The 19125-nt window shown below is 46.4% G+C and overlaps 1 protein-coding gene across 1 annotated transcript in view; it reads right to left on the reverse strand.

Annotated features, from left to right (window-relative positions):
• Positions 1-355: 355 nt before the first annotated feature.
• ARMC3 (armadillo repeat containing 3) overlaps positions 356-19125 on the reverse strand; it is an 83669-nt gene continuing 64899 nt past the window's right edge. The window contains exons 15-19 of the mRNA XM_068146441.1: positions 17635-17735; positions 14793-14882; positions 8390-8587; positions 4216-4378; positions 356-823 (exon numbers count right to left, since the gene is read on the reverse strand). Coding sequence (XP_068002542.1) covers positions 608-823; positions 4216-4378; positions 8390-8587; positions 14793-14882; positions 17635-17735 — 768 coding nt within the window. The 3' untranslated portion in view covers positions 356-607. The remainder of the gene's footprint in view (positions 824-4215; positions 4379-8389; positions 8588-14792; positions 14883-17634; positions 17736-19125) is intronic.

The following is a 19125-nucleotide window of genomic DNA, read 5'->3' on the forward strand; positions in this document are numbered from 1 at the left end:
TGAATGACTCTCTCTGTGAAGAACTTTCTCCTCACCTCGATCCTAAACTTCCCCTGGCACAGCTTGAGACTGTGTCCTCTTGTTCTGGTGCTGGTTGCCTGGGAGAAGAGACCAACCCCCTCCTGGCTACAACCTCCTTTCAGGTAGTGGTAGACAGCAGTAAGGTCTCCTCCTCTTCTCCGGGATAAACCAAGTGCAAGGTAACCTCAGTGCTCCCCTGCTCAGGGATCAAGGGCAGGTGTCACATTTTCTTGCTTTACTAATGTATGATTCCTATCAATGTGAACGGGAGTTGAAGGAACAGCAGAAAGGAAGAAAAAAAACCTCTATAGTGGATTTTGGGGAATGGCTGAAATTGATTTAATAAGCATTGTAGTGCTCAAATGGTTTTGATCCAGCAAATTGTGGCTGTTCTTTAAAATGGTGCCAAAAGCTTAACAACATTTCTAAGCACTGCAGTCAAATACCTAAGAATATGTCTCATTAAGTGTTTAGGATGAACATATCAGATGTGCACCTTTTGGACAGCTGGACTTGAAAGTCTTGAAGTTTCATAAGTATTAGGGGCTGCCAAGAGCTTTGAACGAGCTTTTTTGGGCAGCATTTGTCAAGATGTAATGTATTTGTACAGATCTGCCTCTGCACTTCCCTGCTTTATCAAAGAGCCTGGCTCAAACATCAGATCCACAATGTACTCCCGAGGAGGAAGCAGGAGCCTCGGTGCTCCTTGAGGAGAGTCCTCAATCAGCTTCACTTCGTTCCAAGCTCTGTTGTACTCGCCCCGGACCAAAGTGCAGCCAATGCCAATTCTGTCTGCTATCACCTAAAGAGGAAAGACAAAGGAGTGAATCACAGTTAATTCAGGTAGCTTCTGTGGTACACAGCAAAGTGTCTTTCAAAGGGCAAGAGATGCTTAATAAAAAGCAAGCAAATCCCTGGGAGGCCAAGAACTTTCTTGAAACACTTGGTAAAGATCTGGTGTTCTGTAAACTTGTATTAGCATAGAATCATACAATAGAATTGGAATGGAATGGAATGGAATGGAATGGAATGGAATGGAATGGAATGGAATGGAATGGAATGGAATGGAGTGGAATAGAGTGGAATGGAATAGAATGGAATGAAATGCAATAGAATGCAATAGAATAGAATAGAACAGAACAGAATAGAATAGAATAGAATAGAATAGAATAGAATAGAATAGAATAGAATAGAATAGAATAGAATAGAATAGGATAGGATAGGATAGGAATAGAATAGAATAGGAATAGGAATAGGAATAGGATAGGATAGGAATAGAATAGGAATAGGAATAGGAATAGGAATAGGAATAGAATAGAATAGAATAGAATAGAATAGAATAGAATAGAATAGAATAGAATAGAATAGAATAGAATAGAATAGAATAGACCAGGTTGGAAGAGACCTTCAAGATCATCATTTCCAACCTATCATCCAACACCACCTAATCAACTAAACCATGGCACCAAGCACCCTATCAAGTCTCCTCCTAAACACCTCCAATGATAGTGACTCCAATCAATAGAATCAATAAGGTTGGAAAAGACCTCAGAGATCATCAAGTCCAACCTATCACCCAACATCTCTTGTGTGTCCTCTTGTTCTGTTGGTGGTTGCCTGGGAGAAGAGACCAACCCTCACCTGGCTACAACCTCCTTTCAGGTAGTTGTAGAGAGCAACAAGGTCTCCCCTGAGCCTCCAGGCTAAACACCCCCAGCTCCATCAGCCTCTCCAACTCAAGTGAACTGCAACACTGACAGGGAGACTGGAACTGAAACCCCACTGGACATTCCTTAATAGCCTGGGTTTGGAGATTAATTATTCAACTAGGAAAGATTCCTACAAGGAATTTCTTTCCCAGGAGACTCTCACTCTTCTTTCCATGCAAAGGTCAGCCTTTTTTTCAGTGGTGTCAATTGTTGGTTCTGCTTAGGAAGTATAGGGTTTTAAATGTTATTTCTATGCACAAAAATATTAGTCTTAACTCTTTTCAGACACTGCTATGCTTGCTTAGCTGCTCAGCTCTCAGAATCACAGAATGCTGGGTTGGAAGGGACCCCAAGGATCCTCTGCTCTAACTTTTCTAGGTTAACAGTAGAGTTGAAATGAGCTGGCCCAGCACCCTGTAAAGCTGAGTCTTAAAACTGTCCAGTGTAGGGGACTCCACCACTTCCCTTGGGAGATTATTCCGATGTCTCACTGTTCTCATGGGGAATCATTTTCTTCTGGAGTCCAGCTGGACTCTTCCCAGCAGTAACTTGTCCCCATAAGCCCTTGTCTTTTCCATGGGACTCCTTGTAAAAAGGGAGGCTTCATCCTCCTGGCAGCCTCCCTTTCACAGTATCACAGTATCACCAAGGTTGGAAGAGGCCTCAAAGATCATCAAGTCCAACCTGTCACCACAGACCTCATGACTAGACCATGACATGGAGTGCCACGTCCAATCCCCTCTTGAACCCCTCCAGGGATGGTGACTCCACCACCTCCCCGGGCATCCCATTCCAATGGCTGGTCCATGGCAACAAGGTCTCCCCTCAGCCTTCCCTTCTGCAGGCTGAACAACCCCAGCTCTGTCAGCCTTTCCTCAGATGGCAGAGCTGCCAGTCCTCTGAGCATTCCTGTGTCCCTTCTCTGAACACTTCTCTCCACACTTCTCAAATGAAGTGCAACACCCACAGTACCCAGCAATGGTCTTGGCTAGCTGGAAGCCTTATTTCTGAATAACATTTTGAAGAGCTGTCTCTCCAAGCAATGAGGTGTGGGCACACTGCACACACAGAGCTAACAGGAAGTACAAAGTGTAAAAATGCACTGCTTTTACCCCTGTGGGTCAGGACTTCTGCTCAGCTCCCCAGCACATACCTGCTTTTCAGCCCCACCAAGGTGGGAAGCAAGTGCCTTCTAGATGAAACACCTGCCTGTGCTTTCTGCTGTGCTGGCACTGACAGACCTGTAATGGTTTCCAGCCACAGCACTGCTTTCTCAGAGGAATGGAATCCTGAAGGGCTTGTAGCTTGCTACAAACAGACAAGGATATCCATTGCTTATGCTGCTGTGGTTGTAAGAGAGATCAGCTGTCCATGCAAAGGCTTCTTAGGACAGCAGAGGATGAGTGAACACCAGTGCTGCTTCAGCACAATTAATTCATGTCTGTAGAACTCCATAAAATACATCAGGAAATTTCTCTCCCCGTGGATACCATGAATTTAGGATTGTGTACTGCTTCCTAGGTCTTTCCTGCTTAATGTGCTTCTCTTTTCCTTTCCATGCATGAAGGAGAAGAGTCCAGCTGCCCAACAGCCAAGGCAAAAAGGATGGGGCAGATAAGCAGGCTGCACTAGTACATGAAGAGAGAAGAAATGAATCTTCCCATCTAGTTTAAGAAACTAGAACATGGAATCTGTTCTGCACTATCATAGGATACTGGAGAGATCACAGGCTCACAGGATGTTAGGGGTTGGAAGGGACCTCTGAGGATCATTGAGTCCAACTCCCCTGCCAGAGCAGGACCATAGAAAGCAGCACAGGTCACACAGGAACACATCCAGATGGGTCTTGAAGGTCTCCAGAGAAGGAGATTCCACAACCTCTCTGGGCAGCCTGCTCCAGGGCTCTGTCACCCTCACAGTGAAGAAGTTCCTCCTCAGGTTGAGGTGGAACCTCCTGTGCTGTAGTTTATATCCATTGCCCCTTGTCCTATGCCAGGGTGCAACTGAGCAGAGCCTGTCCCCTCCCTCTTGACCCCCAGCCCTTAGCTATTTATAAACATTAGTTAAATCCCCTCTCAGTCTTCTCCAGACTAAAAGAGAGACACCAAAGCAAAGTGGCCCAACAAGTTTGATGTTTGCAGCAGGGGGGGAAACCAAGATAAAAAAAGGCAGTTGCATAATTCAGTATTTTACAGTTTGCAGAAAATGTAAAATGTTTTGACTCCAAATCAAATCTTTTGGCTTTTTTGCTATTTTCTCAAGCCTTCTGCTGATGTCACTTCAGACAATTTAGTGACACCAAGAATGTTCACCAGGAAGGAGCGATGCTGGCTTCCCCTCACTGGGAAATCAGCCTTGCCTGTGGAAAATGACACCAAAGCTCTCACATGAACATAAAGCTGGCATTCTACAGATGGAGGAGGTTTGGTTTCCAGTATCTATTTAACATCAGTGTCCTCCTGGTGTCAAACAAAGGTCGAGGTACCTTGAAAAGTAAGGCCCTGTGGCAGAAGGTCCCTTTCCGAACTCTGCCGATGGGCACAACGTTGCAATTCAGCTCAAACTCCACTTCACTGATGTGGATTTCCCAGCTGAAGTCATCCAGTCTGTCTCTTTCAATCGGGCCACCCATCTTGTCTGCAACCAACCTGTTCCAACATATACCAGAGGCAAGTCAATTTCTCTTCCCTTTACCAACAAAATCAGAGAATCAGAGAATTGTCAGGGTTGGAAGGGACCTCAAGGATCATCCAGCTCCAACCCCCCTGCCATGGGCAGGGACACCTCACACTACAGCAGGCTGCTCACAGCCACATCCAGCCTGGCTGCAAAAACCTGCAGGCATGAGGCTTCCACCACCTCCCTGGACAACCTGTGCCAGGCTCTCACCACCCTCATGGGGAAGAACTTCTTCCTAACATCCAATCTGAATCAACCCACTTCTAGTTTTGCTCCATTCCCCCCAGTCCTATCACTCCTTGACACCCTAAAAAGTCCCTCCCCAGCTTTCTTGTAGGCCCCCTTCAGATCCTGGAAGGCCACAGTAAGGTCTCTTTGGAGCTTCTCTTCTCCAGACTGAACCAGCCCCAACTCCTTCAGTCTGTCCTCACAGCAGAGCAGCTCCAGCCCTCTGCTCATCCTCGTGGCCCTTCTCTGGTCACATTCCAGCACCTCCAGATCCTTCCTGTACTAGGGGCTCCAGAACTGGATGCAGTGCTCCAGGTGTAGTCTCACCGGAGTGGAGTAGAGCGGGAGAATCACCTCCTTCACCCTGCTGGCTATGCTTCTCTTGCTGCAGCCCAGGCTCTGCTTGGTTCTCTGGGCTGCAAGTGCTCACTGCTGGCCTCTGTTGAGCTTCAAATCCACCAGCACCCCGAAGTCCTTTTCTACAGGGCTGCTCTCAAGCTAGTCCCTGCCCAGCCTATATCAGTGCTAGCAAAATGAAATGTATGCAAGCAATTGGTGAAGCACACAAAAGGCTTTAATTCTTTTTTTGTTATGTCTCTTGGTTGGCTTTTGGTGAAGGACACACAAGGCTTTAACTCTTTGCTGTGTTTGTTAGTTGGTTTGGATTTTTTTCCCTCTCTTCAGTAACTGGTATTTTAAATATCAAGTTGGGAATTACTGGGTGAACCTGAAGCAGAGGGAGGCTCCAGGCAGTCCCTTGTGCTGCCTGTGCCTGCAGCCAGCCCTCAGAGAGGACTGCACTTGTTCCAGAGGAGGCAACCAGCACTGCACTATGTGCCCTCATCCAGCTCCCTCCCCAGCAAGCACAGCAGGACGTGCTGGAGCGTGTCCAGAGAAGGGCCATGAGGATGAGCAGAGGGCTGGAGCTGCTCTCCTATGAGGACAGATTGAGAGAGTTGGGGCTGTTCAGTCTGAAGAAGAGAAGGCTCTGAGGAGACCTTCTTGTGGCCTTCCAGTATCTGAAGGGGGCTACAAGAATGCTGGGGAGGGACTTTTGAGGGGGTCAGGGAGTGATAGGACTGGGGGGAATGGAGCAAAACTAGAAGTGGGGAGATTCAGATTGGATGTTAGTTCCAGATAGGAAGGTCTTCCCCATGGGGGTGGTGAGACACTGGAACAGGTTGCCCAGGGAGGTGGTGGAAGCTCCATCCACCCCTGGAAGTATTTAAGGCCAGGCTGGATGTGGCTTTGAGCAACCTGCTGTAGTGTGAGGTGTCCCTGCCCATGGCAGGGGAGTTGGAACTGGCTGATCCTTGAGGTCCTTTCCAGCCCTAGCAATTCTATGATTCTATGATGTCCTGCTTTGGCAGGGGGATTGGACTTGATGACATTCTGTGATTCTATGAATTCTGCTCACACTGCCAGGCTGCTGAGGGCCACTGCAGCTGCCTCCTCCTCCTCCCCTCCCCACTCTGCATGCACCACCAAGGCATCTGCCTCAGATGGAACACACACACCAAACCCCACCCCCACCCCCAAACCTTTGACTTCATTTCCCCTGCTTCTTCCACTGGCTCGTGTGCCTGCAAGGAGTTCAGTGCTGTGTTTGAAGAGCAGATCTGAAAGAGCATTTTATGGATTCCACCTTGAGGAAGGCAGCATGATTTATACACAGCTGGAGGGTTGGGGATGAATATCTGCCCTGCCAAACGTTGCAGTGAACAGAGAAGTCCTTCCTTGGATCACCTCACTGAAAATAGGAGTTAGCAGAAGAAAGAAATTCGGTGAGACTCAGTGGGATTTGATGCCAAACTCTCCAGATTCAGGAGGTAGCCAGGAAACTGCTGAGATAGTTAAGGTTAAACTAAGGAGAAGATGAACGCAGACACACTGCTTGGAGATGCCAGTGAGTGGTGGCCAGGCTGAGTTATAGAATAGAATAGAATAGAATAGAATAGAATAGAATAGAATAGAATAGAATAGAATAGACCAGACCAGGTTGGAAGAGACCTTCAAGATCATCATGTCCAACCTATCATCCAACACCACCTAATCAACTAACCCATGGCACCAAGCACCCTGTCAAGTCTCCTCCTGAACACCTCCAGTGATGGTGACTCCACCACCTCCCCGGGCAGCCCATTCCAATGGGCAATCACTCTCTCTGTGTAAAACTTCCTCCTGACCTCCAGCCTGAACCTCCCCTGGCGCAGCCTGAGACTGTGTCCTCTTGTTCTGGTGCTGGCTGCCTGGGAGAAGAGACCAACCTCTGCCTGTCTACAACCCCCCTTCAGGTAGTTGTATACAGCAATAAGGTCTCCCCTGAGTCTCCTCTTCTCCAGGATAAGCAATCCCAGCTCCCTCAGCCTCTCCTCATAGGGCTTGTGTTCCAAGCCCCTCACCAACTTTGTTGCCCTTATCAGTGAAACTAATGAATCACACATTGGTAACAACAACCTGTGCAAGCAGCATGGCAATATTCAGGCACTGTTCAGCCATCAGGATATTTATTAATGACAGTTGCACCTCAAAACTGCATTAGAACAGTGCCTCATGCTTTTGGCTCTACCAAAATCCAAGAGAGTTCCTGTCCCAAGGAGCTTCCAAACCAAGGCAGGAAAGATGGTAAGAAAAAGAACAGATGTGATACACATAAGCTGCAATGGTCTCAACTATTAGGTGAAGGTTTCAGCTCCTGTGTTTAGCCTCTGCAGCACCTGGGGCTCTCCTGCTCCTTGATGCTATAGATGCCATATGCAGCTGGTGTGTTCAGTGGAAAGGATCAGTACAGATGTACAGAAATGTGAATGGCCTGGAATTGTCCACAGGATGAGACATTTAGACCCTTTTGTTGGGATATTTTATTTTGTAGAATCAGAGAATAGTTTGGGTTGGAGAAGATCTCTAAGGTCTTCGAGTCCAACCTTCAACCCAACCCCACCATGGCCATCAAACCATGTCCCCACATGCCACAGCCACACATTTCTTAAACACCTCCAGGGATGGTTACTCCATCACTTCCATAAGCAGCCTCTTCTAATCCTGGACCACTCTTGCAGCAAAGAAGTTTTTCCTAATATCCAATTTAAAACCCAACCCAAACCAAAATCAATTTCAGCATAAGTAGAATCATAGAATCATAGAATCAACCAGGTTGGGAAAGACCTCAGAGATCATCAAGTCCAATCTATCATCCAACACCTCCTGACTAACTAAACCATGGCTCCAAGTGCCACATCCAATCCTTTTTTGAACACCTCCAGGGATGGTGACTCCACCACCTCCCTGGGCAGCCCATTCCAATGGCCAATTACTCTTTCTGGGAAGAACTTTCTCCTCACTTCCAGCTTAAACTTCCCCTGGCACAGCTTGAGACTGTGTCCTCTTGTTCTGTCACAGATTGCCTGGGAGAAGAGACCAACCCCCACCTGGCTACAACCTCCTTTCAGGTAGTTGTAGACAGCAATGAGGTCTCCCCTGGGCCTCCTCTTCTCCAGGCTAAGCAACCCCAGCTCCCTCAGCCTCTCCTCACAGGGCTGTGCTCCAGACCTCTCCCCAGCCTCATTGCCCTTCTCTGGACACCTTCCAAGTGTCTCAATGTCCTTCTTAAATTGAGGGGCCCAGAACCAAAGCTGCGTTAGATTCCAACTAAGGATGGGAAGAGGAACACATATGGAGAAGTTGTCTTTGGGTGAGAAAATAGTTATTTAACCAATTCAGCATTATTTATAGAGATCTAATTTGGTACTCACTGTGCAAGAGCCACAACCTGTTCCCGGGTCGTTCGCAGCGGCAGAATTGTTTTGGAAGCATCCTTAATGTAATCCAGTAAAATGAAGTCAGGTGGTGGAAGCCAGCTTGAGGTTTCTGGATCTATTTCCTCCTGGACTTTAGGTGTAATCTGAATCACTTCCTTTGGTTTTTCCTCTTCTTTTTCCCCTCTCCCTTTTCTTCCCAAGCAAACAAAACACGCCTATTAAGAACGCTGTAATCCCTGAAGTCCAAATTCAGGAACAGCAGTTCTCCAATGCGACATTTGAGACAAATTGATTAGGGGGTGGGGAAGGTGGGAGGAATCTATTAGCTCTCCAGAGCTGTAGATAACACTTGTGGAACATAGCCTCAGGAGAATCATAGAATTGTGTCAGTTGCAAAAGACCTTTAAAATCATCAAGTCCAACCCTTATCTAACTACCAAGGCTGGGACTAAACCATGTCCCTCTGCTTCACACCTCTGCCTCTTTGAAACACCTCCAGGCATAGGGATTCAACCACCTCCCTGGGGAGCCTGTTCCAGTGGTTGAGTTAGTTTCTTCTAATTTCCAATCTAAACCTTCCCTGGTGCATCTTGAGGCCAAGCCCTCTCTTTCTATCACTTGTTGTTAGGGAGAATAGACCAACTCCCCAGCTGGCTCCAACCTCCTTTCAGGGAGTTGCAGAGAGCCAGAAAGTCTCCCCCCGTCTTCCTGACACCCACTCTTTAAGCATTAATAAGCATTTATGAGATCCTGCCTCAGTCTTCTCTTTGCTACACTAAAAAGCTCTCCCTTTGCTGTACCCTTTCCAGCAAGTCCCTGTCCTTGAACTGGAGAGACCAGAATCAGAGACACTATTCCAGATGTGGCCTCACCAGGGCAGAGTAGTGGGGGAAGAGAACCTTCCTCAATCTGCTGGCCACACTTTTCTTGATGCACCTCAGGATGCCATTGGATTTCATGGCCACAAGGGCACACTGCTGGATCATGGCCATCCTGTTGTTCACCAGGACTCCTAGGTCCTTTTCCCCAGAGCTGCTCTCCAACAGGTCAGCCCCCAACCTCTACTGATCCATGGGGTTGTTCTTCCCCAGATGCAGGACTCCACACTTGACCATATTGAATGTCATTATGTTTCTCCCCACCCAGCCCTTCAGGATGTCCAGGACACACTGGATGGCAGGCAGCACAACCTTTACACTCTGTCCCTTCATCCAAATCAATGATGAAGATGTTGAATAGGACTGAGCCCAGCACTGACCCCTGGGGGGACACCACTAGTCACAGGCCTCCAACTAGACTCTGCCCCATTGACTACAACTCATTGAACCCTGTCCTTCAAGCAGTTCCAAATCCATCTCACCACCTAATCATCCATAGCATAAGTCCTGAGTAATTATATTGTGAGATATGACCAAATCTCTGCCTTTTCTTTAAGAGTTCTGCATATTTTTTGAAAGAAATCCAGAATACTTCTGGCATTCTTGGAAGGAAAAAAATAAAAAGAAGAAAAAAAGAGAAATAAAGAATAAAAAGGTAAAAAGGGGAAATACAGAATAAAAACAGAAGAGGGAAAAAAAAAGAAAAGAAAGAAGAAAGAAGAAAGACAAAAAAGGAAAAAAGAAAGAAAAAAATAATAAAGAAAAAAGAAAAAGGAAAAAAGAAAAGGAAGAAAAAAGAAAAAATGAAAAAAGAAAAGAAAAAGAAAAAGGGGGAAAAGAAAAGAAAGGAAAAAGAAATTAAATGGGTGAAAAAGAAAAAGAAAAAGAAGAAAAAGAAAAAGAAAAAGGAAAATAAAATGAAAAAAAAGAAAGAGAAGAGAAATGAAAAGAAAAAGATAAAAAAAGGAAAAGAAAAAAAGAAAAAGGAAAAGAAAAAGAAAAATAAGAAAAAGCAAAAGAAAAAGGAAAATAAAATGAAAAAAAGAAAGAAGAAAAATGAAATAAAAAGATAAAAAAGGAAAAGAAAAAAGAAAAAGGAAAAGAAAAAGAAAAAGGAAAAGAAAAAGAAAAGAAAAAGCAAAAGAAAAGGGAAAATAAAATGAAAAAAAGAAAGAGAAGAGAAATGAAAAGAAAAAGATAAAAAAAGGAAAAGAAAAAAAGAAAAAGGAAAAGAAAAAGAAAAAGGAAAAGGAAAAGAAGGAAAAGAAAATAAAAAAAAAAGAAAAAGGAAAAGATATAGAGAAAAAAGGAAAAGAAAAATAAAAAGAAAAAGGAAAAGAAAAAGAAAAAGAAAAAAGAAGAAAAGAAAAGGAAGAAAAAGGAAAAGTAAAATAAGAAAAAAAAAAGAAAAAGAAAGAAAAAACAATAAAAAAGAAAGAAAAAAGTAAAGGAAAAAACAAGAAAAAAAAAAGAAAAAAGGAAAAGGAAAAGGAGAAGAAGAAGAAGAAAATGTGGGAAAAGAAAAAAGATATTAAAAAAACCGGGCAAAAAGAGAAAAAAAAAATTAAATAAAATGAAAGAAAGCCAAAAGCAAGGGCCATCAGAGTAGAGGGCTCCAGGCCACACTGTCCACATGGAATGGTCTTCAGATTACTTTTAAACCTCCAGGAGGAGCAGCACTCCCTAGCTGGAATGCAGTGGACAAAGCAGAAGGCCATTCACCACTATCAGCAGTCTAATTCAAGCCATTTGTCTTCAGAATAGTTTGCAAATCCTCTTTCACCTCTTGAGACTGAGCCATAGTCAGGCAAAAGCCCTTTTCATGGGTTTCATCAAGCACATTACATTTTGGAAGGATAACCAATTAAGATTTAATCTTGAAATTATAGAAAAATTCATCACCCTCTTCCATAAACCATTCCGGTTATTAATTACATTCAGAGCTGAAAAAAGCAGAGAAACAGTTTCCTTTGTCTCAGTTGACTCCATCTAACTACAGCCAGGGAACCTCAGAGTGCTAGATGGAGCAGCTACCTCCTTCTGCATTTAGACACTTGTACCTTATGGTGAAGAATATTCTGTTTTAAGAACAGCCCTGAATTCTCCCCACCTCTCTGGTGTCTGGCTTAGGTTTTCCAAGCAACAGCTTTCACAAATGGGTGTCATTCTTGTTCCCTGAGCAACTTCTCTCTTTGTCTGCTGCTCTTCCCCTCCCTCCTCCCAGTACCTTCCTATCCCTGTGCAAAGGGCACAGGTGAATCACCCTGCTGTAGAATAGACTAGACTAGACTAGGATAGGATAGGATAGGATAGGATAGGATAGGATAGGATAGGATAGGATAGGATAGGATAGAATAGAATAGAATAGAATAGAATAGAATAGAATAGACCTTCAAGATCATCAAGTCCAACCTATCATCCAACACCATCTAATCAACTAAACCATGGCACCAAGCACCCCATCCACTCTCTTCCTAAACACCCCCAGTGATGGCGACTCCACCACCTCCCTGGGCAGCACATTCCAATGGCAAATCACTCTCTCTATGAAGAATTTATTCCTAACATCCAGCCTAAACCTCCCCTGCCACATCTTCAGACTGTGTCCCCTTGTTCTGGTGCTGCTTGCCTGGGAGAAGAGACCAACCCCTTCCTGGCTACAACCTCCCTTCAGGTAGTTGTAGAGGGCAATGAGGTCACCCCTGAGCCTCCTCTTCTCCAGGCTAAACAATCCCAGCTCCCTCAGCCTCTCCTCATAGGGCTGTGCTCAAGGCCTCTCCCCAGCCTTGTTGCCCTTCTCTGGACATGTTCAAGTGTTTCGATGTCCTTCTTAAACTGAGGAGCCCAGAACTGGACACAGGACTCAAAGTGAACTGCTCTTTCTCTTAGTTTTCAGCTGTGGTTCATAGAAAGCAGCCTCACTTTCTCCAAACAAAGGCTTTCAGGTGTGTTCAGCAGCACCTTGCAAAAGAATGATGGACAGAAATATATGATCAAATGGGGGTGGGGGAGGCAGGGCAGGGAATACATAGGAAAAAAGTCTAAGCATCTTTGTGACTTGGAGTCAGCTACTGACCTTCAAGTAACTCCCATATATCTCACAAATGAATAGTGATGTATGAATTATGGACTCAAAATGAGTGACAATGGGGTTATAAATCACACTACTTGATCATGACATTCAAAAGCAATTATTTCACACATGGAGGAAAAAAAAAGGAAAGCCTTTGTATCCCTGCAAGTTTACCATGGCAAATGGAGCCAAGGGTTTGGGTTTGCCTAAAGAAAACATTTTGCCTTTTTAAAGAGTTATGGTTGCTGCCAGAGCAGTCATTGGCTGTGTAATGGACATTAATTACATTAAAAAGCAAGGGTCCGAGGGCAGCCTCATCTCACACTAATACACAAACACATCATCCTCTCAGAGCAGGTCTCTCAACTCTGCACAGCTGCTTTGGACTGTGCAAAATGGTTTATGATTCCAAAGCATCTTCTGTGGCTCTGAGCAAGTGAGGTGTCCCTGCCCATGGCAGGGGGGTTGGAACTGGATGATCCTTGAGGTCCCTTCCAACTCTAACAATTCTATGATTCTATGACAGAATCCCCCACTGGTGCTGGGGAAACAGAGCTGAAGCTCAGTATCCACCCTTGCCCCCTTCTCTGTTTGAGTGAATTGGCGTATGCATGGGGGTGAGCAGCACATGCCAGGCATCAGAAGCACCTGCTAAGTGAGTAGAAACTAGAACAGGCCTGCTAAGGCACTTGGGATGCATCCTCTTTGGCATCCACAAACAGTAACCATCCACAAGGCAATTCCTAGGATTCCTTTCAGATTATCACAGAATCAACCAGGTTGGAAAAGACTACAGAGATCATCAAGTCCAACCTATTACCTAATACCTAACACCTCATGACTAAACTATGGCTCCAAGTGCCACATCCAAGACTTTTTTGAACACCTCCAGGGATGGTGACTCCACCACCTCCCTGGGCAGCACATTCCAGTGGCCAATTACTCTTTCTGGGAAAAACTTTCTCCTCACCTCCAGCCTAAACTTCCCCTGGAGCAGCTTGAGACTGTGTCCTCTTGTTCTGGTGCTGCTCCAGACATGCCTGCACTCCAAATAAGTACTCAAACCTAAATGTCCCCCTCGTAAACCAGGAACTTTTGGATAGACTAATCTCAAGATCTGGGCCCTGATTTAAGTCAGAACCTCAACCCCTCACAGTCAATAGCTGTTACCTGCCAATGCTTTCCATGTCAGTTGTAAACAACAGATGCACACAATGCAAAGTCTAATACCTTAAGCCTTTCTCTCTAGTGATGCCTTAGCTGGGTGAACACCACTGCCCACAGAACTCCTGCATTTCCTCTGCTGAAGATGCCATTGAACTATGGAGATCACAAAGCAAGTTCCAATTGTCTCTTTAATGTCTTACTGCAGATTCCATCACTCAAGCACAGCTATGTGCACAGAATCAGATAATTGTTTCTGTGGGAAAAGACCTTTCAGATCATAGAATCATAGAATTGAATCATAGAATTGTTAAGGTTGGAAGAGACCTCAAGGATCATCCAGCTCCAACCTCCCTGCCATGGGCAGGGACACCCCACACTAGATCAGGCTGGCCAGAGCCTCAGCCAGCCTGGGCTTAAACACCTCCAGGGACAGGGCCTCAACCACCTCCCTGCACAACCCATCCCAGGGCTTCACCACTCTCATGGGGAAGAACTTCCTCCTCATGTCCAGCCTGAATCTCCTCACCTCCAGCTTCATTCCACTCCCCCTAGTCCTGTTCCAACTAAGGTTGGAAGAGAGCTCGAGGATCATCGAGTCCAACCTATCAACACAGACCTCATGACTAGACCATGGCACCAAGTGCCACGTCCAATCTCCTCTTGAACGTCTCCAGGGATGGTGACTCCACCGCCTCCCTGGGCAGCACATTCCCATGGCTAATGACTTTCTCTAGGAAGAACTTCCTCCTCACCTCGAGTCTAAACCTCCCCTGGCACAGCTTGAGACTGTGTCCTCTTGTTCTGGTGCTGGGAGAAGAGACCAACCCCCACCTGGCTACAACCACCTTTCAGGTAGATGTAGAGGGCAATGAGGTCACCCCTGAGCCTCCTCTTCTCCAGGCTAAACAATCCCAGCTCCCTCAGCCTCTCCTCATAGGGCTGTGCTCAAGGCCTCTCACCAGCCTTGTTGCCCTTGCCATCTAGTTCCAACCCCGCTTCAGGGACACCTTCCTCTAGCGCAGGCTGCCCAAGACCTCACCCAGCCTGGCCTTGAACACCTCTAGGGAGGGGGTAGGTGCTCAAATGTAGCATGGAGAGGGAGGACAAATAATTACTAAGAGAGACAAAGGAAGATTACTGCAATTAGGAGGTGAAAGAAAAGCTCCAAAAGCACATTCAACATTGCATTTGAGCACTTGCACTCCGTTTGGAATCACAACTCTGTTTGCAATGTTAGAGCAGTAACAGCACACTGACCAGGGTAAGTCTGAACCCATACCTTCCCTTGTCTTTAGTGCTTTTTCTTGAAATAGGTGATGAGGTTGTCTGTTCAGAAGATGAATCCTGTGCCTTCTCTCCTGCTGCAAGGCTGAAATGGAACAAGGCATTTTGGCATGTTATCTGCAGAGTGAGTGCATGCATGTTAAGCTGTGGAAATTGAGAGCAGCTCTGGGAAAAAACACCTGGAAGTGCTGGTGGACAACAGGGTGACCACGGGCCAGTCATGTGCCCTTGTGGCCAGGAAGGCCAATGGCATCCTGGAGTGCATCAAGAAGAGTGTGGCCAGCAGGTCAAGGAAGGTTTCCCTCCTCTTCTACTCTGTCCTGGTGAGGTCACATCTGGAATACTGTCTCCAGTCACACAGGCTCCCTGGTTCAAGAAGGGCAGGGACTTGCTGGAGTGGGTACAGAAAAGGGCTACAAAGATGCTGAGAGCACTGGAACATCTCTCTTATGAGGAAAAACTAAGAGAATTGGTGCTTTTTAGTCTGGAGAGGAGAAGACTGAGGGGGTATCTCATCAATGCTGATAAATACTTAAGGGTGGGTGTCTGAAGGATGTGACCAGGCTTTTTCCAGTGGTTTCCAGTGACAGAACAAGGGGTACTGGGCATAGATTTGAACACAAGAAGAGGAAGTTCTTCAATTTAAGGGTGACAGAGCACTGGAACAGGCTTCCCAGAGAGGTGGTGGAGTCTCAATCTCTGGAGACATTCAAAACTTTCCTGGTTGGGTTCCTTTGTGACCTTCTCTAGGTAAACCTGCCTTGATCTCTCCCTTACAACCCCTACCATTCTGTGAGTCTGTGAGTTCTGATGTTAAAGGGCAGTAAATACCTTCACAGGAGGTATACAAATGGAAGAAACAACATAACCACTAAGAAATTGGACATTGGTTCAGGAATCAAAAATGAAGTATGGAATACCAGATGATGGACACAAAAGTAACTGAGGAGTAGGAGTGCTGCCAAGGACCAAAGGCAAGGAAGTGTATTGAAGTCAGAGAAAGAAAACCTGATAAGACAACTCTAGGGATCAAGAAAAAGCATGGAAATGTCATTTGTCACAGATACTTGCAGACATCTTTATGGTGTCATCTACAAGCTTAAAAGGGAAGCTAATGATACTGTAAAGCAAATATGGGATGTGTTGACAGAGAAGAAGGTTTTGGACTCGCAAAATATTGGCAGAGGATTCTTTGATCTGCGAGACTGTTTACAGGAACAGACTCCCAGTTAAACAAGCCCAATACCAACTTCCTGCATTCAAACCTAAGAAGATTTGTTAGTCTGGCTTCAACTTAAACAGAGAAGAAATGGACACAGGTTCATTATCAAGCCTGAAAGCTCAGTGCTTGGCTTTGTCCTGCCTCTTGGGATGTTGTGCTTAAAATTCCAGGCATTTGTCTCTGCAGGCAAAATCATCAAGTCATGGGTTTCATTGCTGCATGTTGCCATTCAGCTTAGATGCCACAATCATTATGGCAGATGACAGGGTTTGTCGTCACTAATCAAACACTGGCTGTCCTGCCACCAGGAATCAAAAGGGTGTTCAATGAATGAGTCCTCATGGCTAAAGTAAAAAGGAAAAGCAAAGCAACTGAAGAAATCTTTTCAGTCCAGAGGGAATCACAGAAGGATCATAGAATGGTGGGGTTGGAAGTGACCTCTGGAGATAGAGTCCTCTAGAGCAGGTTACTTAAGACAGCGTCCAGGCAGATTGTGAATGACTCCAGAGATGGAGAATCCACCACCTCTCTGGGCAGCCTGCTCCAGTGCTCCACCACCCTCAAAGCAATGAAGTTCCTCCTTGTGCTTAGATGGAACTTTCAGCAGAGAAGGCTCCAAGCAGACCTTATTGTGGCCTTCCAGTCTCTTAAGGGGGCCTACAAGAAAACTGGTGAGGGAGTTTTTAGGGTGTCAGGTAATGACAGGACTAGGGAGAAGGGAGCAGACTGGATGTTAGGAAGGAGTTCTTCCCCATGAGGGTGGTGAGACCCTGGAACAGGTTGCTCAGTGAGGTGGCACAAGCCTCATATCTGGAGGTTTTTAAGGCCAGGCTGGATGTGGCTGTGAGCAACGTGATCAAGTGTGAGATGTCCCTGCCCATGGCAGAGGGGTTAGAACTGGCTGATCCTTGAGGTCTTCCAGGGATGGTGACTCCACCACCTCCCTGGGCAGCACATTCCAAATGGCAATCACTCTCTCTGTGTAGAACTTCTTCCTAACATCCAGACCAAACCTCCCCTGGCACAGCTTGAGGCTGTGTCCTCTTGTTCTGTCACAGCTTGCCTGGGATAAGAGATCAACCCCCACCTGGCTACAACCTCCTTTCAGGTAGCTGTAGAGAGCAATGAGGTCTCCCCTGAGCCTCCTCTTCTCCAGGCTAAACAACCCCAGCTCCCTCAGCCTCTCCTCAAAGGGCTGTGTTCCAAACCCCTCCCCAGCTTTGTTGCCCTTCTCTGGACACCTTCCAGCATCTCAGCATCTTTCCTAAACTGAGGGGCCCAGAACTGGACACAGGACTCAAGGTGTGGCCTAACCAGTGCTGAGTACAGGGCAGAATTACTTCCTTGCTCCTGCTGGCCACACTGTTCCTGATGCAGGCCAGGATGCCATTGGCCTTCTTTGCCACCTGGGCACACTGCTGGCTCATGTTCAGCCTACCATCGACCAGTACCCCCAGGTCCCTTTCTGCCTGGCTGCTTTCCAGCCACTCCGACCCCAGCCTGTAGCACTGCATGGGGTTGTGTCTGTATGTATCTGTACTCTGTACTTTGCACTGAAAGCAGTGGATAGGATGGAAATGATGTCATTAATGCTAGGAGAGCAAACCTGACTCACTCATCTTGTGCTTTAGCATTAATGAAGATTGTGGCCCGGCGGTCAGAAAGCTCCTGCATGCTCAGCTCCTCCAAAGAGAAAAATTTCACTCCAGGCATTGTCTACAAGAAAATCAGCATAAAAGATAAGGTGTCATGTTCAGCTGGAGAAGAAGAGGGGAAAAAAAACCACTTGAAAAAGGTACTTAGAGTGTAATTTAAAAATCCTAACCTTTAAGAGGTGACTTTTCTAAGCTATTCAAAATCATAGAATCATAGAATCAATAAGGTTGGAAAAGACCTCAAAGATCATCAAGTCCAACCTGTCACCACAGGCCTCATGACTAGACCATGGCACCAAGTGCCACATCTAATCCCCTCTTGAACACCTCTAGGGATGATGACTCCACCACCTCCCTGGGCAGCACATTCCCATGGCTGATGACTCTCTCTGGGAAGAACTTTCTCCTCACCTCAAGTCTAAACTTCCCCTGGCACAGCTTGAGACTGTGTCCTCTTGTTCTGGTTGCCTGGGAGAAGAGACCAACCCCCTCTTGGCTACAACCTCCCTTCAGGTGGTTGTAGACAGCAAGAAGGTCTCCTCTGAGCCTCCTCTTCTCCAGGCTAAGCAACCCCAGCTCCCTCAGCCTCTCCTCACAGGGCTGTGCTCAAGGCCTCTCCCCAGCCTCCTTGCCCTTCTCTGGACACCTTCAAGTGTCTCAATGTCCTTCTTTAATTGAGGGGCCCAGAACTGGGCCCAGAACTGGACACAGTACTCAAGGTGTGGCCTAACCAATGCTGAGTACAGGGGCACAATGACTTCCCTGCTCCTGCTGGCCACACTGTTCCTGATGCAGGCCAGGATGCCATTGGCCTTCTTGGTCACCTGGGCACACTGCTGGCTCATGTTCAGATGGCTGTCAACCAGTGCCCCCAGGTCCCCTTCTGCCTGGCTGCTCTCCAGCCACTCTGACCCCAGCCTGCAGCTCTGCATGGGGTTGTTGTGGCCACAGTGCAGCACCTGGCACTTGGACTTGTTTGAATATCATGCTGTTGGACTCTGCCCATCTGTCCAGCCTCTCAAGGTCCCTCTGCAGAGCCCTTCTGCCCTCTAACAGATCAACTCCTGCCCCCAGCTTGGTGTCATCTGCAAATTTGCTGATGACTCACTCAATCCCTTCATCCAGATCATCAGTGAAGATATCAAACAGGATGGGGCCCAGCACTGATCCCTGGGGGACACCACTAGTGGGAAATGGGAAATGTTCTTCTCCATTTGCATTTCCCCCCATTAAGTTTCTTACAGAGACTGTTTATATTTAGAATATTTAGAATAGAATAAACCAAACCAGGTTGGAAGAGACCTTCAAGATCATCATGTCCAACCCATCAACCAATCCAACCCACCCAAACAGCTAACCCATGGCACCAAGCACCCCATCAAGTCTCCTCCTGAACACCTCCAATGATGGTGACTCCACCACCTCCCTGGGCAGCCCACTCCAATGGGCAA

Source organism: Melanerpes formicivorus, unplaced genomic scaffold, assembly GCF_026170545.1.
Source record: "Melanerpes formicivorus ecotype bairdi unplaced genomic scaffold, bMelFor1.0.p_v2 SCAF_13, whole genome shotgun sequence".
NCBI classification, from domain to species: domain Eukaryota; kingdom Metazoa; phylum Chordata; class Aves; order Piciformes; family Picidae; genus Melanerpes; species Melanerpes formicivorus.